At 43.5% G+C, this 24,579-nt stretch overlaps 1 protein-coding gene across 11 annotated transcripts in view; it reads left to right on the top strand.

Annotated features, from left to right (window-relative positions):
• The window catches only part of DIP2C (disco interacting protein 2 homolog C), a 323,243-nt gene that overhangs the window by 228,970 nt on the left and 69,694 nt on the right, over positions 1-24,579 (top strand). For 6 of the 11 annotated variants that reach the window (XM_044424777.1, XM_044424779.1, XM_044424773.1 and 3 more), the window contains 6 exons: positions 2,228-2,359; positions 3,705-3,824; positions 5,806-6,003; positions 10,421-10,512; positions 16,665-16,775; positions 22,648-22,725. In XM_044424777.1, coding sequence (XP_044280712.1) covers positions 2,228-2,359; positions 3,705-3,824; positions 5,806-6,003; positions 10,421-10,512; positions 16,665-16,775; positions 22,648-22,725 — 731 coding nt within the window. The remainder of the gene's footprint in view (positions 1-2,227; positions 2,360-3,704; positions 3,825-5,805; positions 6,004-10,420; positions 10,513-16,664; positions 16,776-22,647; positions 22,726-24,579) is intronic. The other 5 variants (XM_044424783.1, XM_044424778.1, XM_044424780.1 and 2 more) reach the window with 1 other exon arrangement.

Below are 24,579 nucleotides of genomic sequence, written 5' to 3'. Positions count from 1 at the left end.
TTTGTGACATTAGCAGGAAGCCTCTGCGGTTGGGCTTGACCGAAATCTCCTTTCAGTTTTTGCATACTGTTGTCAGGTGTTCCCTTGATCACTTGTAATGCCCTTAAGCGTGTTTTCATTTGCTACATTTCTATATCAGAGGAAACTCCCTGGGAGGTCCATAAAACAGCTGGGGTGCACTGGTAAAGGTTGAAGTGAGGCCCTCTTCATGACATTCCCCAAATTCAGGCAATCACCAAACCAGTTCTTTTGTAAAACTAATGGATTTTAATGGCCTCTTCAAGAACACAGTGTGCTTTGCATTATAACAGGGAGCAATACATTGTTACATGGAAAATTCATGTCTTCCCACCCTCACTAAGATAGGAATTACAGCTAAGTTGAGAAGTAGCAGGGCATCCTGAGGGATGGCAGGCAATACCAGTGTCTCTGCTAATAAAAGGTGGAGGTGTTTTCTTCCTGTGAGCCATCACTCCACTGTGATGATTGCTGTCTAATCTCTTTTGACTTTTATATCCTGCTTTATTCACCTTAGGAGAAGGTTGGGCAACCTGCACCCCTGGAGTCAAATTTTACCTGCAGCACTCAATATAATTTCTAAAGGCTGGATGTGATGGGGGTGACCTGTCACATATGTCTCTGGCAAACACCCACATATTGCTCACTGCAAACCAGTGCCCCTTGGCAGAAAGCCCTCACCCATGAATTTCAAGAGTAAATTTTGAGCATGCTTGTCTTTTCTCTCCTCTCAATGAGTTGCCGTCAGGTGATCTTCTGCATCACCAGAAATAGAGGCATAGAAACAGAGTGATTCAGAAGGGACCTCCTAGACTATCTAGTCTGACCCCTGGCCCCTTCTGGATCCACTTATGATGCCTACCATGTGCATGTCCAGCCTATCCTTAAACACCCTCACCGATGGAGCTTCAACCACCTCGCGTGGAAGCCCATTCCATGTCCTAGGGTCCTAACTGTCAGGAAGTACTTCCTGATATCCACCTTAAATCTTGATTCCCTGAGCTTTGCTCCACTGGAATACATCCTGACCTCCACTGCAAGGGAAAAAAGGTCATGACCCACCTCTGCGTGGTACCCCCTCACATACCTGTAGGTTGCTAGCAGGTTCTCTGAGTCTTCTCTCAGGGCTGAAAAGGCCCAGTTCCCTCAGATGTTTGTAAATGGAGAAGTTGCTGTGATAAGGTTGCCCCAGAAATGGTTTGACTGCTTTGAGCCCTGACATCTTGAAGCTTCTGATGGCACAGCCTATAGAAAGCGCTGTCATTGTTAAACTCCTTAGCAATTATTTCTGATGGTTTCCGTTTGGCTTAGGGGCATGGCACCAGCCCCTCTTGATGGACTGTGCTTTTGATCACTAAGGCTTCTGAATAGAAAACTTGTTTAAGCCTGCGATGGTGTTGGTTCCTGCTTCCTGAAGCAATGCATGATTCAGAAAACTACACAAGAGTGCAAGCTGAGAAGCAACTGAGAGGAAGAAATAAATTGGGAAAGCATGGCAGGTTACTGAGCTGTGAAAGGAGAGGATTAGCTTGCAAAATGTTCAGCAACAGCACAAGGATGGTCACCAAATCACGCTTGCTTCTGGAAATGCAGCCTGTTTTGTGGAAAAGAATAAAAATAGTAACTGCATCTAAAAATAGATAAGCAGAGGGCTTGTTGCTTTTGGCTCATTCTGGCTACTCTAGGAGAGTTATAAAAGCAAGATCTAAAATATTTCAAAGTATGCATACCTGAACTTAATTTTGGTTTAACGTCCATATTGCTTTTGATCTGAGTGTGGAAAGTATGCTTGTATTCTTATTTATGGCTACCAAATGGCATTTAGGGCAGATATTGTACAAGTCAACATTGTGTAGCTTGTACCCATACCCTGTATATTGGATTCATGTTTGTTCTTTGCAAGACTTTGTTGGGACTATCCTTAGAAAGGACCTTGCACCTACCTTGTCGTGTTTATTTAACTGAGACTATTTTTGTTGGAATTGCGGGGCGGAGAAGGTCAATGAAAATGAAACCTGGAATCTTGTTAATTGAAAATGTAAGGTTGTGGCTTTCAGTCTTCTTAATGAATGCTTATAGAAGATACAAAATTTACTAATTAATATCATACTAACAAACAAAATCTTAATTTATTGAAGGGATCATATCATTGGAGAGTATCACTCAAGCCTGCCTAAAGAAATTAAGAGATTTACGTTTATTTTTGTAGAAAATCATTCTGCGCCTCCAGATGTTACCACATACACCTCAGAACACTCAATACAAGTAGAACGACCACAAGGTTCAACATCAAGGGTGGCACCAAAATATGGAAATGCTGAACTTATGGAAACTGGTGATGGTACGTCTTGTAAAATGGTGGAGGAATGTATTGGCTTGGGAAGGTATGTGTAGCCAGATGGGTCATAGGGCAGGAGTGCTCCAGTCTGCTCATAAGTGCAAAAGTTATGAATAAGAAGGGTCATGAATTTATACTTCTGAAGAAAGATGCACAAGGACAGTGGCTTCCTGAAGGATAGTGAGATGTGATCCTGAAGGATAGTGAGATGTGATCCAGGAGTTTAAGTACTGAAGTGGAAGAACTGAAGAGAACAAGCTGCTTCCAATTGGGCTAGCTCTTGGCTTTTGACAACACTTGGGCAAGGCAATCGCAGTGGGCTCCTTTGCTCAGTGAGTCTCCTTTCTCATGGCCATTGTCACCAGCTTCTTTTGGCTCCTCTTTCTTGGTGTCATTGCCACTCACCCAACAGGCAGAAAGCCGGTGAGCAAGAAGGCAATGACTTCTCCAGTTTCTCATTCCCACCAGCATTGTGGTATAGGCCAGAGGCAAGTAAAGATGCAGATTGCCATGCTGAAGAGGCTCTTATCAATAGGCCTCTGCCAGTGAGTGAACCTTGAGTAGATGCTGGACTGTGCCTACTCCGTCCCAGTGAAAGGGCCTGCTTTTTGAAAGGGGTGTTAGGACTTTCCTCCATGCTCTGGAGGAGTCAGAGCCACCTGTGTACAACATGCTTCTGGCCAATTTGTTTTATTTCTGTTCAGAAAGATGTATATTATTTTAGTTATCCTCAAGATACCCAGCAACAGCAGACATTAACTGGAGGTCTGTTATGACCGATGGCCACAGATTCCCAGCAAAAAACTATAGCAGTGATAACCAACCAAGGTTATTGACTATCTTGGACAAGGTCAGTTTACTATTGTCCCTTAGTTCACAGGTTAATAGGAGCAGTCTCAGGTCCTTAAATGGGTTCCCATCAGCATGGGAGGAGAAGGATGGAGGATGGAGCCCTGCGTTTGTCCTCCATTGTGTGTGTCCTAACTCATGGAGGGCAACTTTTTTGATGGGATTCACCACGTAACAACAAAACATGGATTTTTTCATGGTTCTGGTTTACATGGACACCCTCCATGGCTAGAAGAAGTTCTCCTCTTCTGAGAGTCACCATCCATGAGTACAGAGTAACTGATGTGATGGAGAAGGAGGATGGGATTGGAGTGCTTCTCCTCTTCATGCCCTGTTGTTAACCCTTTTTTAAAAAGTGCCTTGACTGGACTATGCTGTCACTGGTTTGCAGCTATGTAATCTGGCTGTCTTTGCCTTCAGGTCAATGTGCATTTCTCCTCAGCTTACAGCCAGTGTGCATGACTGATGCGTAAAACTTCTATGGATTTCCTTTCTGCAGGAGTTCCAGTAAGCAGCAGAGTGTCGGCAAAAATTCAGCAGCTGGTCAACACCTTAAAGCGACCGAAACGGCCACCGTTACGAGAGTTCTTTGTGGATGATTTTGAAGAATTATTAGAAGGTAAAATAGTTTGACCCACCTTCCAAGTTTTCGTATTGGCTCTGTGGAAATATTTTTCATTGTTTGTGGCAGAAAAACATATCTGCAGCAAGATCATACACTTATTTTAGTTACCTAGGCCCACTGAACTTTAGACTGTCTGGCTTAGTTTTTTTTTTTTTTCTCTCTTCTGCAATTTCTCTGTTATGCTGTCTTGTTCTTTTGAGAAAGGATTGGTTTATTGGTAGGAGAAAATAAGGAAGGTGAAGAGAGCATCACAGAAACTAGGAGAGAGATTGTTTCATATTTGCATGTACATCACTTGATTTCTCAAAAATAAATAAACGCAGTAGACCATGTCAACTGACTTTGTTCTTTGACAAAGATTGTATCTCAGATGATACACGACTTTGAACTCTGCTGTTCATTGATCACTTATTTACATGTTACCATCTGATGAAATTGACTTGATGAATATATACATGTGAGCTACTGCATATAATTAATGTCTCCCTTCCCACTTCTTACTGATCGTTGGATGGAAAAGAGGACAGTATTTCACTCCTCTTTTGTGATCTCTGTCAACCACCTTCATGTTGGTTATTCCTGTGCTGGATGGGAAATGTTGTAGGCAACTTTTGGGACAGACCGTTTAAAGCAGTGCTTTATATTTTATATTTGCTAGTATATTTATAAATTGGTTTTGTAAGGTTACCATAGAATCATAGAGTAGTAGAGTTGGAAGGAGCCAGAAGGCCATCGGATCCAACCTCCTGCTCAGTGCAGCCCATGGAATTAAACCAACCCTCTCAGGTGACTGCCCAGTGGCATCTTGAATGCCTCTAGTGTGGGAGACACCACAACCTCTCTGAGTCATTGGTTTCATTGGCAGACTGCTCTAACAGTCAGGAAATGTTTCCTGATATTTTGCCAGAATCTGGATTCCTCTAACTTGAGCCAGTTATTCTGGATTCTGCACTCCGGAATGATTGAGAAGAGATCCTGGCCTTCCTCTTTATAAGCATATGATAAAGTAAGGGCAGAATCCAAATGCACATTTGGACAGAAAAGATCCCACATTTCCTAGCCAGCAATACTGTAGGAATTTTTCTGCCTAAAAATGCATAGGCTTGCATATAACTAACTAAAGATCCCCTCAACCTGCTTGCATATGCCCAATAGCTTGAACTTTGGGCATTTTCGCAAAAGATCTCTTAAGTAATGGTTGGGCAATCCATATTTCAGCAATCTCTGCTCCCCATAAACAGGGAATAGAAGAAGGAATCTGTTTGAGGGAGGGTGGTCAGAGCATGAAGTCCATGGTGTGCTCCCAACAGTTAATTTGTGCTTTTGATGTGTTGTTGGGATTGGGCCTGAGGTTCCTTTATAGCAAGTTTGTCTTAATTTCTCTCAGTGAACATTCATTTTCAGAGACATGCTCAGGCGATACTGAAGCCAAAAATGGGCAGGCTCAAGGACCATAAATAGCAGTATATTTTGACTTAACGCTCTTGCCAGCTAAGGTTTAGGAGATACTTTTCAGCCTTTTAGAGTGAAGAGAAACAGGCAGTAGCTAGGAACCCATGTGGTGGTGTAGTCAGGGTGTCGGACTGGGTTTTAGGAAATCTGGATTCTAGTTCTGGCTCAGCCGTGAAGCTTGTTGGGTATCTTTGGGCAAATCGCTGACTCTGAGCCTAAAGTTGCCTTGCAGACTTGATGTGAGGATAAAATGGAGAAGAAGAGGAGGATTATGGATTTTTGTAGAAAAAACAGTGGGGTAGAAAAGGAAACAAAGAAACCACCAGGAGGCAGGGGTGTAGGTGGTGCCTACCTGGAAGGCTGCTTCAGGACTATAGTTCAGTACTCCTGCTCTATAGAATATTCTGGAACAAAACACAGTAGTTCTCTTCCTCTCACATGACTTTTCAAATGTAACTGTTTAATTCTATGTGCACAAGCATGGTATAAAATACATGAAGTAACCTGTTCTTACAACTGTAAGTTCAACAGCCAGACCCAAACCAACCAAAGCCAGAGGGAGCACAGATGTTGGCGATGCGTGGAGAACAGCTGGGTGTGGTCACGAATTGGCCTCCATCACTCGAGGCAGCCTTGCAGCGATGGGGAACCATTTCCCCGAAAGCTCCTTGCTTAACCACTATGGACACCAATGGAAAACCACTATATATTCTCACTTACGGTTAGCAATCCTCTGAACTTCTTTTTCACTTTTTTTAATAATGGGGACTCCAACTGGATTGTTAATTTATATTTATTAGTATCACATACATAATCATGCCATTCCTATTTATTAATGTTACAAATAATGTGTATTCATTTGATGACTGTCAGATGTCAATCTTACAGTTTAAATGTAATGCTTACTTTTTGCCAAGATAAATGTATAAGCACAGCCTGATCCGTTAAAGGAGGAAACCAGTATGCAGAAGCACAGCATGTGAAAGGGTGTTGCTGTGTGGATGAATGCATGTTTGGAATACATGAAGCCCCATGCATAACCCAGCAATTTCCACTTAGATGCAAACCCCTTGAATGTCTGGGAAATGCTGGGGAAAGCAGGACTTTTTCTGTCTAAACCCGCACAGGATTTGACCTTTTGAGACTCCTTGAACTACACTGTCAATTCGGATTTGCTTGTCTGATTTGGCTTGAGGCAGCTCTTTCTCAAAGACAGTCCGATTTTTCTTAGTTCAGTCCCATCCCCTGCCCCTCAGCCCCAATCAAGTTTATTCTACAAGCATTGCCTATGCTTAAAGATTTGGGGGAAACACTGTGTGTGCATGGTTATGCATGAAGCCTGCTACCTAATTATAATTGGTCAATTTAGTGATTATAGTCCATTCATGAAACAACAAATCTGTTCATTGCATACCCATCACAAAACAATTTTTGCCTATGTATTCCAGCACAGAAATTTTGTGTGGGAATTAACATGTACATTGTCCTAAATTAATCCATGTCTCCTCAAGGCAAATGTTTGTCCTACGATTTTTCTGTCTGAGATGTGCCTGGGGCACTAGGTAAAGCCCAGAGCTCTGTGGCAACCTATGTCTTCCCTGTTCTGCAGACATGCCTGTGAAAGCATTTTGGGATGTGCAGTATAAATCCATTAACAGCCCACCACAATCAAGTAACACTTAGCACTTACATAACCCACTAATTTTTATTTTATTTTACTCCAAAGAAGCCCATTCCCCTGTTCTCTTCTTAGCTGCCATTGTATTTAGCAGCTTGATCATTTCCTATAAAAAGTTTGGGATAATAGACCTTACAGGTTGTATGCAATGTAGAACAGATCTATTAAGACAATAGGGCTTAAGTTAGATGAATGTTGGTTATGGTCCTCTTTTGCAAGGGCACTGTGATAAGTTCTGTTTTTTAAAAGAAATGTTTATGCTCCTTAAGTATATTGTGATACTGAAAAAAGTTTACAATTGTTTGCAGCTGACTTTTGGCCAGCTCTGAACCCATACGCAGGTTCGGTAAGACTCTTACGGCTTGCTGTGGCTGAGTTGGTGCTGTGCGGTGATGACAGTCCTATTTATTCTACCTAATATGAAAACTGATTTTGTAGTTTGCTTTTCTCTGGGCATACCTCTCTGCCACCAGCTTTACCTGGACAGCCTTTACATGACCCGTTTATGTTGAGGAGTGATCTAGCTAGAAGACTTTGCTCCATGTTTCATAAAAGCATGCCATTCTCTTGGTCACTTGCTGCTCTTTAAAAGTCCTAGCAGACTTCCCAGTGAAAAGTGCATTTACTCAGGGGCTAGTCCAATGGATTTTAAATGGAATTTTGTCTTCACATATATATGCCTAAGCAGACAACTTGAGCCCAAGTGCATCCCTTGCTTATCCTAGACTGGTGTACTTCCGGTCTTTAAATAAAAAGGAAGAATAAGTCTTAGGTTTCCAGAACTTATTTAATTGCATCTGATTTATGAGCTGGTAAGCTACAAATGTGCTAACTTTGCTTGGCTGAAGTATGAGAGATGTGAAGCATGTTTAGACCACTGTGCTGAAATGGATGCAAAATCCTATCAGGCGGAATCCTATACCCACATACCTGCCAGCAAATCCTATTACATTTAGTTGGGCAAGGAGGGGTAGATGTGTATAGGATTGCTCTGCAACACTTGGTTAGAGCGTATTTTGAAAAAGGACATAGAGCATATTTTGAAAAGTGCAATTGAGGAAGATTGTGGGTTTGAGCGCTCTGATATATCAAACCTTGCCTGCATCTAGAAAAATGGCATGTTAAGGATGTGGCCAGATTAAAACATTTATCCCTGATATTTCTATAAGGAGTAATGTGGTTATTTTCCCTAGCCCACCATCTACCTCATTCCAAAGCAGTAAGTTCAGTTCCTTTGTTTCTATTAAACCTATTTGTGTAAAGAGAATTGTCTCTCTTAAGCTGATCTCCCCTCTGATGTATTTCTGTCCCTTCATGCTTTATCGTTTATCTGCATTTTCATGAAGCCTAGTTCATAATGACTCAGAGTATCTCATTCTCTTGCTTCTTCCCTAAATTCTGCTTGCAAATGCTTGATTTTTCATTTATCGATTTACTTTTGTGAAGTGTCCCTTCGTTGTGTTTCCCCTTGAAAGCAACAACCTGGGAAAGCATTCATAATTGGGTAGAAAGGCATCTTTGCATTTTGTGGGAAACGGTGATGAACTTTCTCCGTAGGTCTAATGATGTTGATCTGGACTGGAAGTTCTAATGCCCTGATTATAGTCACTCTGGGATTTAGGCTAAACACTGCTACCTTTCAAACTTGTCTGGGCATGGTTACCAAAGAGTGTTTTCCTACATGCCACGCCATGCTTTTGCACACCTTCCAGTACAGCAAGTTTCCAGCTGCTCAGGAAAACTTCCTATTAATTGTGCCCTCACTAAGTAGCCATGATAACTCCCTGCCAATAATGGGGGTAGCCCAGAACAAGGCTAGTTTGCCAGGCATATTGAAACTGATCTGTCTCTCTTGTGCTATTTGGTTGCCTTGCTTTCCTGCTTCGAACCTCATCATACAAAGGGAAGCAAAAATATATAGTGGCATTATGGTTCAGTCGTTCTCATCCTCTCTGCAGAGAATGGATTTTGACCTGGAGTCCATGGGACCGAAATGTGCTTTCCTGTGAACTGGAAAAGAAGTTTTCCACAACAGAACCAGCAGGGCAAACTGTGTTTTGGTCCACTTTTATAAAATGATTGCTGCATATACTGTCAGCATCCAGTTTGCACCAAAGTTCTCTGAGATACCAGTGCACATGCTGAGAAATCCCTGTAAGCAGTGGAGCCTCCTCCCTCCAGGTCTGGGGCTTGCGCTGCTGGAATTCTGCATAATGGAGATGCAAGCTTCTGAGCTGCCAGTCCAGATAAGCGTTCAAAGTATGCACAAGAAGGGAGACAGTATAAGGAAAAATATCCCGTAGTTCTGCCAGTTTGCCACTGATTCATTTGACCAGAGCTGCAGCAGTGCCATGCCCGAAGTAAAAGCACTTTGAAATAAAAGCACTTTGCTGTGGGAAAAAAAATCAAGTCATGGGATCCAGTTTCAACCAAAACAAAGTAAAGTAAGCTTTTCCCCTGCGTCACTTTAGGAAAGAACAGTATATGGCCATAACAGACATTTCTGTTGTTCTTAATTCATGTTCTTAATGGAAACATTAAAAAGGAGATGGCTTCTTAAAACATCATCATAATATAAGCTTAATGCCATGGCACCATGAAAGGCTTATCTGCTCAACTGTTCAGGTTGGGCTCATAAATGTGATTTTCAGAAGTCCATTCATTTGAAACCAGAGTGGCTTCTTTTAAATCACATGAGTTTAGGACAGGGATAGCCACCTTCCCCAAATAATGCCAGGTCTTCCAAATCCAGACCTACCAGCTGTGTCATTTGACCTGCTGGTACTTTAATATGGTTATAGCAGGTGATAGCGGGCAGCTGCTTCTCTTTGGCACCTCATTTTTCAGGGGTTTCACCAGTCCAAGCAAGTCACAGTTTTGTGCAAGACTGGGCAAGTTCAGGTGGTCTAGGGGCAACATTACTTCCCCCAGCTGAGCACACTTTGCTGTGTGTAGCACTGGCACAGTTCTGCAGGCTGGCAAAGCAAATAAAATGGCCAATTTTCAACAGTGAATTGGTACAGAACACTGTTCGACCGTTCCAGTGCTTAGTACTGGTTTGCTGCCAGTTTCTGGGATACTCTGAACTGGGCCACTGGGATGCTGGCAGGAGGCTCCCAGTGGCTATAGGGGCTGCATACAGCTAATGAGCTATATGATATCATATAGCAAAGCCTCCTGCTTGGAGCTAATTATGAGCTAATTATGCAGCCTACGTGGGTGAACTGCTCATGCCATGAAAGGTACCCCGATATGAGTAGATTGACTTTTTCTTGACTTCTTTCAGAGTACAAGTCTCTTGGAAAATGTTTGCATTTGTGTGTGTGTGAGAGAGAGAGAGAGAGAGCGAGAATGAGAATTGCTGTTTGACTCACTTGAGAAAAGAATACTCTGTATTAAAAAAAATTAAAACCGTATAATCCAATTAATGGTAGTATTTGCACAACTGTTTTGTGAATAGGCAAACTCTGGACTCGTAGTATGAAAGTCGCTTACAACATACTGCATAAATTGGGCACAAAGCAAGAACCGATGGTGCGGCCAGGAGACAGGGTAAGTCTTCAGCAGGGCATGCCTTAAGGGGCCTCACTTTGGCCTTTGGAGCAGAGGGAAGTGAGCTCGGTGTTTTATTTGGAATGCATGGCAGTTATCCCAATTTTTGAATAGCACATTATTATGTTTGTGTGCTGCTGCGTGCGAAAGTGTTTCTGTAAAAAAAGGGGGATGGGAAGGGGAAAAGTTGATGGGCTGCATCGAATTTACTGCAACAGCGACTGATTCCGATAAAAAATTACCTTTCACCCTTTCAAAAAACTGTTCCACAAAGGCTTCCTTTTACAAAGAGCATTTGAGCACATCATGTGGATGAAATCCATTTTGGTAGCGCAACTGTGTCCCCATGTGTGGGGGGAAGCCCCAGACTTGAAGGAAGGGCTGTTGCCAAGTCATTCATAAGAAGCTCGGCACATCAGTTCAAAAAAAGTCCTTGTTGAAAGTGGGGGGGGGGGTGGTTTGGCAGAGTTGGCATAAGAGCATAGCAACTCTGCAGCTGAGTCAGGGTGGTTTTTTGGTGCCAGACTTGAAAAGTTCTTGCAACTCTGTTTAGTCCCACAATTGACTTGGTGGGGCATAATGCACCTGGTGCTTCTCTTGGAAACTTGGGGCTTTTGTCCCTTTTCCTATAGTAAAGTCAGTCTCCCTTCTTCCCTCAGGCTGGTATTTGACACCCACCCAGCACTTCCCTTCAAAATCCCCCTCAAAAGCTTCCTCCTTCCTCTTTTCTTTTTTTCTTTCAATGAGATCTTCTCCTTAATCCATAGAAGCAATACTTGGTTTGCTGCAAGTGCTGTTCTTCCTACAGGGCCGGTCAGAGCAAGTTCTTGGGCCAAGACTCTGCACAACCGAATGGGGCAAGGACCCAAATGCGGCAACGGGGCTGGATTACCACATTCGGAAGGCCTTTTGGCAGTTACAGGCAGCATATAAATATTTGCATAAATAAATATATAAATAAATTTGGAAATCAACAAAGCACTGCCCCTTGCTGTCTAAAGTAGCCTAACCCAACCTGGTGGCCTTCAGAAGCATTTGGACCACAACTCCCAGAATCCAGTAGAGCCCTTGACTGGGAATTCTGGGTGTTGCAATCTAAATGTGTCTGGAAGGCACAAGGTTGAGGAAGACTGGGCTAAAGCGTACAGGGGAATCAAGCTGCACACTGACTGCGTCAGTCACAAGTATCAGTGACAACAGATGGGCGGGGGGGGAGGCAGCAAGAATCATGGGAATGGGGCCACTGCAGTCCTGCTGACTGCCCTGCACAAGCAGAGCCCACTGCCAGTGGAAGCGAGAGTTAGGGCAAGCCCCCAAATGAGCAGGCAGGTTCAGTTTTAGACCAAAACAGGTTGGCAGAGCTCTGCTAGGGGAGTTTCATTGACCCATATCTGCTAGCTCCCAGTTCCCACGTGAAGTGCCACATCCCTGTTATGCAAGCAGAGGCTCCTGCTGGGATCTGGACAGTGCTGGATACTGGCTTTGCCATCTGCATAATGTGATAGGAGCATACTTGTGCATAATGTTTCCCATCTTTGCTGAGATTTAGCAGATGTTTTTGATGGTGTGTGTAATAGCCATAAAATAAACAAGTCCAAAAATGATATAAATAAATCATTACTTCTTTAAGACCCGAAGATTTTACCTGTCCAAAGGCATTTCCAGAATTCCCTGTCCAAAGGAGCACATTTTCCCCTGCATTTCCCAAGCACTTGTCAGATCAGGCTTTTGCAGGTGTCCTTCAAGAGAGCTGTTACACTATGAAAAGGCACATTCCTTTTTCTTTACGTTTCTCCTTCCAGGCAGATGTTAACCCAGTGCAAGGCTGTCAGTCTAATGCAATGAGTGCTCTCACCTTCCTTCACCATCTTTGTCCATTTGATTTTCTGTTATTTCACTCTCACAACCTGTAGGTCAGTCCCTCGTCTCCTTCACCAGCCAGTTTCTGCTCTCTGTTTCCCCCATCACGTCTCCCAGCTTGCTGGTTGCTTATGGCCACCTCTTTTTCACTTCCTATGAACATAAGTAGCTGCCTGATACCTTTGGTCCACCCAGCCCAATGCCGATGACACCGACTGGCTACAGGTCCCAGGGTTTAAGGCTGGAGTTTTGCTAGCCCTGCTTAGAGATGCTGGAGATCAGTTCTGACATGTTCTGCATGCAGAGTAGGACCTCTGGCCCTTCTTCCCTCCTGCCCATTCACATACCTGGAGTCTTCTCCACATGAATTGCTGTCATCAGCATAAGGGTTAAAACTGGACTGGTCACAGAAACTTCCTGCTGCTTTTCCCTCATCACTATCCAGACCAGTTTTTGTGTGTGCACACTATGTTGCCCTGACAACATCAATCATATCTTGTGTGAAATATGCAAATAGGTCCCCTTGGAAACTGTCAGGTCTTGTTCTAAGAATTCTAAATGCAGTGCTCACGCATATGGGGGCTAAAAAGGTGGGGGAGGCCTCCATTGACACCAAAATAATTTCTTTTCAAGCTCTAGAGTGAGGGCAGGCAAGGGGAGAGCGAATTTAAGAAAAAAGAGGCTGGGTGGGAAAGTTTCAAGCTCCTCAAGCTGTGAGTAGCAGTCCTGATCCAAAGAGAGGATTAGTGCTACTCTGCATATTTAGCATCTAGCCGGTAGTCTCCCTCAGCTGTATCTTCTGCCTGAATTTGTATAAGCAATGCTCATTACTCTATATAGAAATGACTCTGCTGTGGAAGAAAATGGAATGCTCTGTTACAGAATCTGATTAATTTTTAAGACCCTGTTTTGTGAAAGTTTGAGGTGAGCTAGCATCTAATTTGAAAGAAAACCCAGCAGAACATGAAATCTGAAGCTGGGGCTAGAAGCTCAACTTCACTGAAGCTACATCTGGCAGACATTCTCCAAGAATGCATGTCTAAATGGATTCACTCAGCCGACCTGGTTCACAGCTGGCCAAGCTACCTGTGATGGTTCCTGGTGAGTGGCCAAGATGCAATGGCTGTCATGCACGCGCACTCGGATGAGATCCCCACATGCACACAAGAGTGAAGGCTCTGGTGAGAGCCATAGCTCACACTTAGAAGAGGAGACGTTAATAATCATTATGCCAGCAACATTGTAGAGCTCTCACCCTGATACTACGGATGTGATGACTAGCGGAATGCAGGGTGGTGAGCTACCCCCAGAGGGGCAGGCTGACCCTACAGGATCGAAACACCAAGGGCAGACGGGGGGCCTGATATTGTTCTTAATTGTGAGAACGAAGCTGACATGGAGCAGGCTAGGGAGGCTCCTGAGATTATCTGGGGTACTCGATCGCACAAGCGCACTCGTCGGCTGGGCAGTTGGAGACGCAATTCGAGGAGCAATGGCAAGCGCACATCCAAAGTGCACCTCCCCCCAGAGTCAGGCCCCAAAAGGTTCATAAGCAAAGCGTGGGGTGACAGTCAGAGCGAAAGGTCAACTTTCTACCTTGAATGCATTTTCAGTGTTGCGAATACTTTGTGGCCGTTTGGAACAAAGACTCTTTTAGCAATCGCTGGAGTGATGGCCTTTGTTAGGAAGGGACGCCTGGCTCATGGCAATGGCCTTGTGTCTCTTCCCCCAGAAGAATGATAGAAAAGGTTGAGACTAGGAGTTTCCATCTTACCTTTTGTTTCACCCAAATCTTGTACCACTTGGTTTCATATGCCATCACCAGTAGGGTGTAGGCATGGTGATTACCCCCTGCCTTCTCTGCCTTAAAGTACTTGACTTTGGAGCATTCTCCACATGGATTGAGGCTGTCACTTCAAACCCTAGAGAAAAGAAATGATTTTCCACATTTTTGTTTCATAAGTAATCATGAAGAATTAAGCTAAAGGGACTGCAGGCAGATGTTGAATTTAAATCATTGCATGCTTGGCATTTAGCCAGGATGAGTCTACAGAATCTTTCATCTTGATTTATGACAGGATTTAAATCTCTAAGTCATAGTCCTAGTGGGCTGAAGCAGCTTGCAGAGTAAATAAGTCAAGGGAAGCTATGAAGATGACAGCACAGCTAGATGTTTGTTTTCTGTGCACTCGGAGTGCATTTGCTTTGCTTCAAATTATTTTCTGTTGCTATGAATTTTTAACTTTATTTGGAATTGTTACTTCACTGTACCCCAAAGTGTAAGCACGGGTTACAACATGCATGTATCCCAAAATATAAAGAGAGACCCTAAGTTCCCCTATTGAGATTAAACTTACAGGTTTTCCAAAATTAAATTTCCCATACATATATAGGGTTGCTTAACTAGCGGAATCTCTGATTTGTCCCCTCCTTTTCTGAGCATGCAATTCTGGTGCACCCATCAGACCCATGCGCCTTTGGGATCCCATATGGGCTGCACGGACACCGTGCACATGGCTTTAAGTCCATGCAGGATGAGTGCACAGTGCCAATGCACAAAGTGGAGCACCAGCGGGACGGATAGGAACAAAAGAAAGCTGCCTTTGGTCCCTCCGGCTCAAGATTGTTGAGACGATCTGGAGCTGCTGGGGATGCAACCTTCTGCATGCCAAGCTTGTGAGCTATGGCCCTCTGCAAAAGGAAGGGAAGAGCTCAAGTGTTGTCAAGGTTCGATTGGGAATATCTAAATAGCATCCCGCTCTTCCGAGAGCTTCTCTCCATCAGCCCTAGTCTCAAGCCCTGTACAACTGGGGTATTATGTAGTTAGCTTAGTAATGTAAGAGTGGACCCCCCGAAACTATTAAACAATGAACATTCTGATGTGCGTGGGGATATTTGGAAGCATGAAATAACATGGCTCTAGAGAAATGAAACATCATGCACAGCCCCCAGTTTCCCTTTCTGTACACCAGCAGTGAGCAGAAGGTACATCTGGATCTACTGGTAGATCACTGGGTGATTTTTAATAGGTAGGCCAGTATTTTTGACTGCTGATAGTTTAGCAGCGATTCATCCTCACTGTGCCTCAAATTATCCTGCTGAAATAATGAAAGCATGGCATAATCAGGAGTGTGTTTTCGTGTAGCGGGAGTGTGAGCTTCATTCAGTTCTGATGCCCAAAACAAACCCCTGGCTTAGAGTTCCGTAGTTAAATGAGTATGTCTGTTACACCCAGCTCTGGCTGATAGGTCTTGGGGTTCTAGTAAAAGGCAAAATATATCCTGCCCACTCCTGGTGCACATCCATGGATATATTCCTAGTTTATCATTGCTGGGTGAGGTTGAGGGCTGAGGGAGAAGGGTAAATGGAAGTACAGCCTTCTGGCTGTAAGGGGAAGTTAGGGAAATGTGTTTGTAACAATTTTTAAATTAGGGTAAAGGTAATATCGTAAAGCAAAACTGTAATGGAATTCATCCCTTCTGGTTCGCATTTGTTCTTTTGTATATGCTTGATTTAGAAATACGATTTTTCACTCAGATGAAACAAAATGAAATCCAAGAACATCCTGTATTAATTATAGGCAGACTGAAATTAATCACTCTGCCAGGGTGGCATTTGGCAAGGAATCAAACACAGGACAGGTACTAGTTGAAACTGTGGTGGGTGGATTAAAGTTAGACTGATGTAAAAGGATTTATGTCCTTTTCATTTTGTTGGAGGAAATGGTATTGAAATGAAGATGTGCATATCTTTTCCTAAGGTTTCATTATTAATAATTAACTTTTACATGAAACTGTCTGGAAGCAACATTCCTTTTTGACTTGGTGAAATCTCTCCACCCCCCACCCCCCTTATCTTGGTCTCCTAGAGCAGCTTACTTCCTCTAAAAGGCTGTGGCACCAAGGTGAGGTACTGCTGTGTCACAGCCACGTAGCTTTTCTTCTGCATTAGCTGAAGGTCAGGGCCAGCTCTTCTCTTGAGGGAGAGGGAGGCACCTGCCTCAGGTGTCAGATGCTGAGAAGCACAAAGGTGGAAAGGCAACGGAGGACATTGCTGTCTGTGTCACATCGCCTGTCCCTTGTCCCATAAGCTATACTGCTGTCCACAGATGCAAAAGCCGGAGGCTGCTGTGCTGTCACCAGTATCAAAGTAGGATTTAACTTCCGTCGGAGTTGCGGGGGCCACCTTCTTCTTTGCAACAGGCAGAAAAATGTCTTAGATGTGCCTTACAAGAGGGGGAATCAATGTGCTTGGAGACTGTCCCAGTTCATCTTTTGCCTTTCCTTTTACAGGTAGCACTAGTTTTTCCCAACAACGATCCTGCTGCGTTCATGGTAGCATTTTATGGCTGCCTGCTTGCAGAAGTTGTCCCTGTTCCTATTGAAGTGCCACTTACCAGGAAGGTAAGGCAAAACTGTTTCCCGTTGCCGTTGTTGCAAGTGCTGTCCAAACAAATTGTCACAGGACCTGCCCTCTGAGCATTTGGGGATGAAATGGAAGTTGCCTAAGAAATCTTATATAACTTATTTTTTATGAAAGGTCACTCTCGTATACATGCTCTAGTTACTCTAAGTTAGCTCCTCTGGGAGTCTTCTGAACTTTATGTTTGATTTTGCTTTGGAATTGGCTGCAAGCTACATGTGCCATGGATAACTTAAGAGCAATGTAGGTATTAAGAACTTCACACAGAGAGAGTCAGGGTGCTCCAGTCCAAGCAGCGGCATCTTCAATTTGTAATCCTGCAGTATTTTCCCTCTACCTTTCCCATGTTTTCTTTTCTTATCACAAAAAGTACATTAAAATGGGGGGGGGGGGGAGTCTGCCTTCCAATGGTTAGTGGTGTCTGAAAGTTCCCCAGTGTACCAGCATTCCGTCTCAGAAGTGAATTTCCAAAACCATAAGGTTATCAACAAAACGAAATGAAGCCACCAGTTGTGTATAGAACAATGAATGAGCTGAGAAGGTCTGCATATGCTCAGATAGTTGAAATCCTATTGAAAATCATTGTCATAATTAAGCTTGGGATACTAAGTGTGGGCTGCAAGGTTATCTGTTAAATAGAATGGACTTCTGTGGAGTCTATTTAGGCTAAGAATTGTTCAGAAGCTATGGAACGAGGATTTGAACTCTAAGCCCTCTTACTTTGCTCTTAAATCTCTGAGCAACTCTTTAGGCAACGCTTACAAGTTCTATTTAGATTCTGTGATAAAAACAACAGATACAATATTTAGGATAGCACCTAAGTAAACATTGAAACCCAGCCCAACATATAGCTAGGGATTTGATGCAGCAAGCTTAGAGGGCCTTGAATTAGGGGTGACACGTATAAGATGTTGAATATTTCCTTGTTCAGTGGTTGATGGATTTGGTTGTCTGAGCTGGCTTTGAATATGTTGTTTGAATGATGCAGGCAAAAGCATTCTCAAGTGAATGCATTCTTAGGAGAATGTGCAAAGGTATCTGGAGTTGTAGAGAGCAATGCCAGCACTGTTTGCAATCAGTGAAAAGGGAAATTTCTGTAATGTGCTGGTGTTTCTCTAGACATGCTGAGGCTGTGAAAGGGTTACAGAAAACTGAAAGCACCCTTTCAAAAAACAGGTATATTTTTCTATTTCTGTTTCAAAACATTTGTGAAAGAAACACTTGGGTTATGTTTTCATTGTTCCAGGACATTAGTTCACAGTGCCTTATACTAGCACTGTTTTTAATATGCAGGCTCTTCCTCTGTATGTTTTGTCTTGTAATTGCATTGACTTAATGCCGAATCAGCAATACTAGCAGGCAACGGAGTGTATCCACAGCTTCCTTTTGTAGGAAGTTCCAATTGTCCAGGTGCTGATGTGAGTGGCAGGAGGCCATCCGATTATTATATGGCCTTGTAGCAGATGTACGATGGAAACATGAGCAGAAGCTAGAGGGCCCATTGAAGAATCTTGGTCAGGTTAACCTGCTTTGCTGCCGGGAAGAGTCCAATCGGGGCTCAGCAAGTGTGTGTTTTTGGAGTGGTATGGATGTTTCCAGAAGCATATTTAGGGCTGCTAAAGGCAACATGGCTGGAGATCGGATTTCCACAGCAACATGCAGAAGAACATTACCAAGAGTGTTTCTTAAAGCATTCCTGCAAAATGACAGGTGAACATCACCTGTCAGACTTCACCTCCCACAGCTGCTCTGTCCTGTATTTGAAAACTGCCCCCTAGGAGTTTCTGCTTCACATAGAATTGAAAAGACATCTGAACATAACTGTGCTGAAATAATTCTGAGTCTTACTCTGCCTCATTCTGTTGCAATTTTGCAAAAAGTAACTGGAATGATTTAGACAGTTGGAGTAAATCTTGCCAAGACCATTTTTGGAAACAAATATCACACTGTTACAAAAATATCAAGGAAACTTGGAGTGCATGTACTCATATATTACATTTAGGAGAGCACTACAGCATTTATTTAGGTTTCTGGTGTCAGTGATTAATAAAAGTTTGGAGTCGCAGCAATGTGAGTGACTGTGGTGGTTGCCTGTACATATTACATGCTTGCAGGAACTGGAATGCAACCAATAAGGGGAACATTTCATTTCCTATGTAGGAAGAGTTCTACCTAGTCAAATGCAACACTGGTTTTCTTCTGCCATCGGCTGGGGGCTGTATCATGTCCTTTGACTGGCCAATAGCCTTGGCTACTCTTTTGTGTTTCCCTATTATTTGATCTCTCCGTAATATTGCTTCAGTGAGGGGAAGCCTTGCACTCCGGGCCATTCCACATTTGCCACGGATGGGGTTATACATCCAATAAATTCTGTAGGCAGGCTCTGGGTCAACAGTACGCCTATGCCAAGAGTGCAGTGCTAAATGGTAGATATTTATGTAGAGGGTGAGAAGGGAGGAAACATCCTGTGGGCTTCACCAAGCGGAACCGCTCCTCCCAGCCATGCTTCTAATATGTTTCTAAGGTGCAGTGGGTAACGTGGTGTACAGATGTGGCTGGACTGAAGTTTCCATAAGCCTGGCCAGCCTGGTGAGGGATGGTGGGAGTGAAGTCCAACAACAACCAGAATACTACATGTTGCCCACTGTTGTTTTAGAGATCCATTTTGCCCACAGTGTATCCTTCCAGCACAGTCTGGTTTGGTTTTGTCAGACTATTGGAATACAGGCAAGCATGGAGCTGTTCTTTCTAACACAGCTGCCCTTTATTGCTGTATAACAAGTACCTTCGGGTCACTACAACAAGAACAGTACAGGAGCTCAGGTGGTCCAAGAAGAATGTAGAACTTCTTAAGCATGCATTACAGATGCCACGTCAGGTGTGCGGAGTTCCCTTCCCTTTTCTGCTGTGGCCTTTTGTCTGCTATCTACTAGCAAGATGCTCTCTCTTGTCACACACAGGGCATGAAATAGGTACGGTAGCTCAGTGGGCTGGCAAATCCACAACACTCCTTCCTTGTTGTCTCCTGCACTTTCCTTATGACTGCATCCACAGTCACACCCTTAAGGAGCTTCCAAACATGCAAATAGCAGGGCTGGTTCATTTTACCAAACCAGTAGTGGCACTTTCAGTTCCTCAAGAAGTAAGTCGGTCCTTGGTCATGGTGACACGTCTGAATTGCCCATTTAAGACCAAGCCACTGCAATTTGCCATAGTCCTGCTCCCATGCTCGTGTTTTTTTCTGTTTTGCTTCCCTTGTCTCTACTCGGCTCCTCATGTTGTCCCAGTTCCCCAGCTGCTTCAGCAAATTCAGTTTTCATCACCTTGGGCTCTGCTTTGCCCACACCCTCCTGTCCCCTGGGCCCCAGATTTTTAAAGCAAGTTTTCTGTTCAGCAGAGTGTCATCAGTTGTTTCTAATCCTTCTCTGAATGTTGGTATTGGTGGGTAACTGGTTCCTTGGGAGAGGAGTATAAAAGTGTTTGACAGGCTACAGATTCTTGTCACTGCAGTAGAAAAAAGACTCTAGGAATGGCCAAAATGGATCCTACCATAGAAGCCTCATTCCTAGACAATCCTTGAGAAGCAGGACCTTCCTTTCCTTTTGCTAAATCTGTGAGTGTGTGGGTGTGTTCTGAGTGAGTGAGTGGCGGAAAAGGACTGTGGGTGGGCAGAGGACTGAGAGAATAGGACTGTCGATGAGGGTGTCTGTGGATGCCCTACAAGCACAGTGTGTGTGACTTAGTGTGTTTGTGTGTGCTTGTGAGTGACAGTTATACACGAATGGGCATGCACAGCCATGCATGGCTTCTGCCACCCAGACAGGCACCAGAGTAGACGAAAGGTTGTCTCAAGACTACAGAAGAAGCCGTAGGCCCCAGCAGATCTGGAAAGTTGAATTGAGGGCACAGACTCGGCAACTACATTCAGCTTATTTGCTAGTTAGAGTTGGAATCTTGTTAATACTAATAAGCCTGAGATGAGGTGCCACAAGGCACAGCCAGTTTTCCCCAAACTAGTGCCCGGCGGTTGTTTGGGACTTCATCTCCCATCAGTCCTTGGTAGCATGGCCAATGGTCAGGAATGCTCAGAGGGTCATCAAAAACATTTGGAGGAGAAGCCTGTGCTTTCTACACTTATCCCTTACTTTCTGATGGGAACAGATCCTAGGAAGGCAGGACAGGTCCAGCTGGCTGATATATGGATAAGTCCTGCAGCATTTGAGATACGGCCTGCCAAAAAACCTGAGTCTTAGGAAAAGGAAACAAATCTCCTCCACCAATATTAGTCCTGAGGGGAATCTGATCTACATGTCTGTTTCCCCCTTCTTAGATGCTGTCATCTGTAGGCTGGGAATGTGTAATGGGATATGCCTGTGCGTGTGTGCGTGTGTGTGTGGCTTTCTTGTCTTATTAAAAATGATTTCTGTAAACCTTGGGAGGATTTCAAGGCTTTTGAAGGTGATGTACTGCCAGGTTTTAGAATAAAAAATCTTACTGATTTGTATTCAGTATACATACTCTTCTTCCTTTTCTTTCTTTCTTCTCTTCTCCTCCCACCCACCAATGCAGTTGGCACAGCAAAATTCACAGTGTTTGTTGGTTTTCAGGCAACTCAAAGACTCTGCCTTTCTTTCGAGTGTTCACTCCTACTGTATATGCTTCTGGCCAGGGGAATTCTGTTGACAAAGTGGTGGGAGAAAGTCTGTCTGTGGGGAAAGGTCACTTTCCTTTTTTTGTAGTTCAACCTGGCCAACAACAGACTGAGTGTCAAAGTCTGTGAATATTTGCACTGAAAATTCTTAAATACAAACAAATCCAGGAATCTCAGAGGAAAGGCACTATTCTAGTGAGGTCTTAAGGAGAGATTTGTGTCAGTAATGTCTACTGAGAGCACATCTATGCTAGATTGCTTTAAAAAATGGAAAAAAATAGTGGGTCATGCACAAAGCAGAAACAAAACCTCTAGGTGCATTACAAACATATTTCTTAGGCCCTGTGTGTTTATACAGCACTCAGTATTCTTCAAATAGTCTTTTACAAAAGTGACTTTCTTTGCATTAGTCAAAGAATACAGGACATAGATGTTACATGTTTTTAACAGTGTCCTGAGGGAAATTTTACTTTATATGCATTGAGGGTAATAAATAACACTTCATGCACCTAGAAGTCACTTCTTCTTTGGTTGCCTTTCCATCTCTCCTGTGATGAGCTGCAAGGAGAGAGAACTGTCCTCATGCCCTTTGACCTATGTCTCTCACTGTGTGCCATTCCTTCCTGACCTCTCTGTTCTTGGACTCCCTCTGAGCTTTGTATTTGAGATGAAGGTTAAGCGGAGACTGCTTGGTGGCAGCCCCAAGCAATTAAAGCTTGTTCTGAAGACAGGTTGAGGTCCTTGTTCTGACATTGATGTTGGGCAACATAAAATTATATATTATAACTTGCCTTGGGATAAGTCAGGAGAGATCTATGTAAGAAGATCATGGTACTCTGTTGTCCTTGGAACTCTGCTGCTCACGTTTACAGCTATTAGTGTGCGTCTGAGAAATTACGGAGATGGCTTGTAAGTGATGACCTTGGCAGCTAGGCTTAATAACAGCAAAGAAGAAAAGGAAAGCACTTGTACATATTTTCAGGAACTTATAAAGGAAGGATGTAGCAAACTGATAACACTGAACTATCTAATGTAGGATACATTTTTAGCATATCTGCTAGCATTTATTAATGCCTTTTAATCTTTGTACATTTTCCAGGGCCTGCCTAATTCAGGTGCTTCTTAGTGCAGCATGCACAGAGTTTTTTTCCCCAAAATGGCATGATTTCATCCTCTTGTCTCTTTCTATTTATCTTAAAAAGGGGACTCCTCCTTCTGTCTGGATTTTCATAGAAGCCAAACCAAATGAGAGCTCATTTCTGAAGACTTTTCTTGCAAAAGTATGTCTTTAACTTTGCCAAGCTGGAAGTAAATCTCTAATAATTACTATAATAAAGAGAATATGCAAATAAATAAAACTGACAACGTGTTGGATGTCTGAGCTTTGAAAAGGTTAAGCAAATCTATTATAAACCAGTTTCTTATCCCACTCTGTAATTCAAAGATCAGCACATACAAATCCATCAATGTAATAAAACATTATTTTCTCAAATCTGGAAAAGCGTGGAAAAGCTGGTGCTAAGCATTGGGGAGTGATGCATGCCTTATATCTCGTTTTGATACCTTTTTAACCGCTGCAACTGCACATTAAAAATAAACTTGAATTTGACCTATTGTGGAAAACATACATCTGGATCTAAAAGCTGCACCAATCCCAATAGCCAGAATGTTCCTTACCTGCTCCATCTTCTTCGCTTCAGTTCTCCACTGCACAATTTCTTTGGTTTGTGATGAGAATATTATAATATTTTAATTCTCGCTGCAAAATTCTCTGTTTTGTTTGGAATTCCTTCTCTGCCTCAAGAACTGTTGGTTTTTAAAATGTGTCTGTATCGCATCTGGGTATTGGCTGGTGCCTTTGAACAGATGCACATGACGTATTTGAGGCCTTGTATGCATATTTTAGGTTGTTTTTATAATGTCGACTGCCTGTGTGCATCGCATGTGGAAGCCGGATACAACCGAGGCAGGAGCAGCCGCATTGCCTGACTAACTAGGTTTTTTCCAAACTAGAAAGTGTTGATTACAATGTGCATTGAAAGGCAGAAGCGGGGAGGAGGTAAATCGATTGACTGTTCCTATGTTTCATTTTGTGTAGGTTTCACATAAAATCCAGCTCTCCCTGCTCCACAAATAGATGTCAGGGAAATTCTGGGATCAGTACTCATTCTGTATGTAAAAGCCTTGCCAAATCAGGCCAGGGGTCATGAGGAGAGCTGGCTTGGATCAGACCAAGGTCCTTCTAGTCCAGCATTCTGTCCATACCATGGCCAACCAGCTGCTGGTCCTCCTGGCCATACCACATACTGCCTCTGACCCCAAAGGTAGCCTATAGCCATCTGGACTAACAGTCCTTGCTTCATCAGTCTCCAAAGAGCAGAGTGCCAAGGAGGCAATAGCCCTCTGCCACTGCCAGGCCCAAGCAGAGTTCTCTGAACTTCACAGCTAGTAAATGTCTATAGACCAGTCCTCCTCAACTTGGTCCTAACCCTTCCGAGCGGTCTAGGTCAGTGTCATCCCCACATCCCATGGCTGTGGAATCCATGCATTCATTCGTGTGTCGTGCTTCCTTTTGTCTACTTGAATCCAGTGCTGGTTTGGTCAACCTGAGTTCTGGGAGGAAGGAGACAGAGGGCAGCATCCAGTGCCAGACTATCACTAATGTAAATCACAGCTGGCTAAGAAAACTAGCCATCCTGGGAGGCTAATGGCAGTTGCTCATTCAGTGGGCCTTACGGGAATGCATGCTGTACCAGCAAGCAGTATTTGTCTCCTGCTAGCAGTTATTTATGCTAGCAGAATGCAATTTAAATTAGTGGTGAAATGGCATTGGATACTGCCCAGTGTTAAAAACATCTATGTATACAATATGACATTCTAGAGCAGTCTTGTTTATACAACTGCATGATTCTGTTTCCTAAGTCTGGGTAGAGTAGCTCCTCTCTCCTCCACACCACAACTTCTCTTAAGTTCAGCCCAAATTGATCAGAAACCTTCAGGCCATGGCTATGAGGGAGTGCTGAGGTCTTCCGGGGTTGTTTCTTTAGAGTGAGGCCAGCAGGTGTTACGTTTGGCCCCTCTCTCAATAACACGGAGGCGCGGCATGCCAAGAGCCCTGCTCAGACCATGCTTGC

This window comes from Varanus komodoensis, unplaced genomic scaffold, assembly GCF_004798865.1.
Source record: "Varanus komodoensis strain SLA01 unplaced genomic scaffold, ASM479886v1 scaffold15, whole genome shotgun sequence".
NCBI classification, from domain to species: domain Eukaryota; kingdom Metazoa; phylum Chordata; class Lepidosauria; order Squamata; family Varanidae; genus Varanus; species Varanus komodoensis.
The sequence above is the reverse complement of the archived record's forward strand: the minus strand, read 5'-3'. Positions and strand labels throughout refer to the sequence as shown.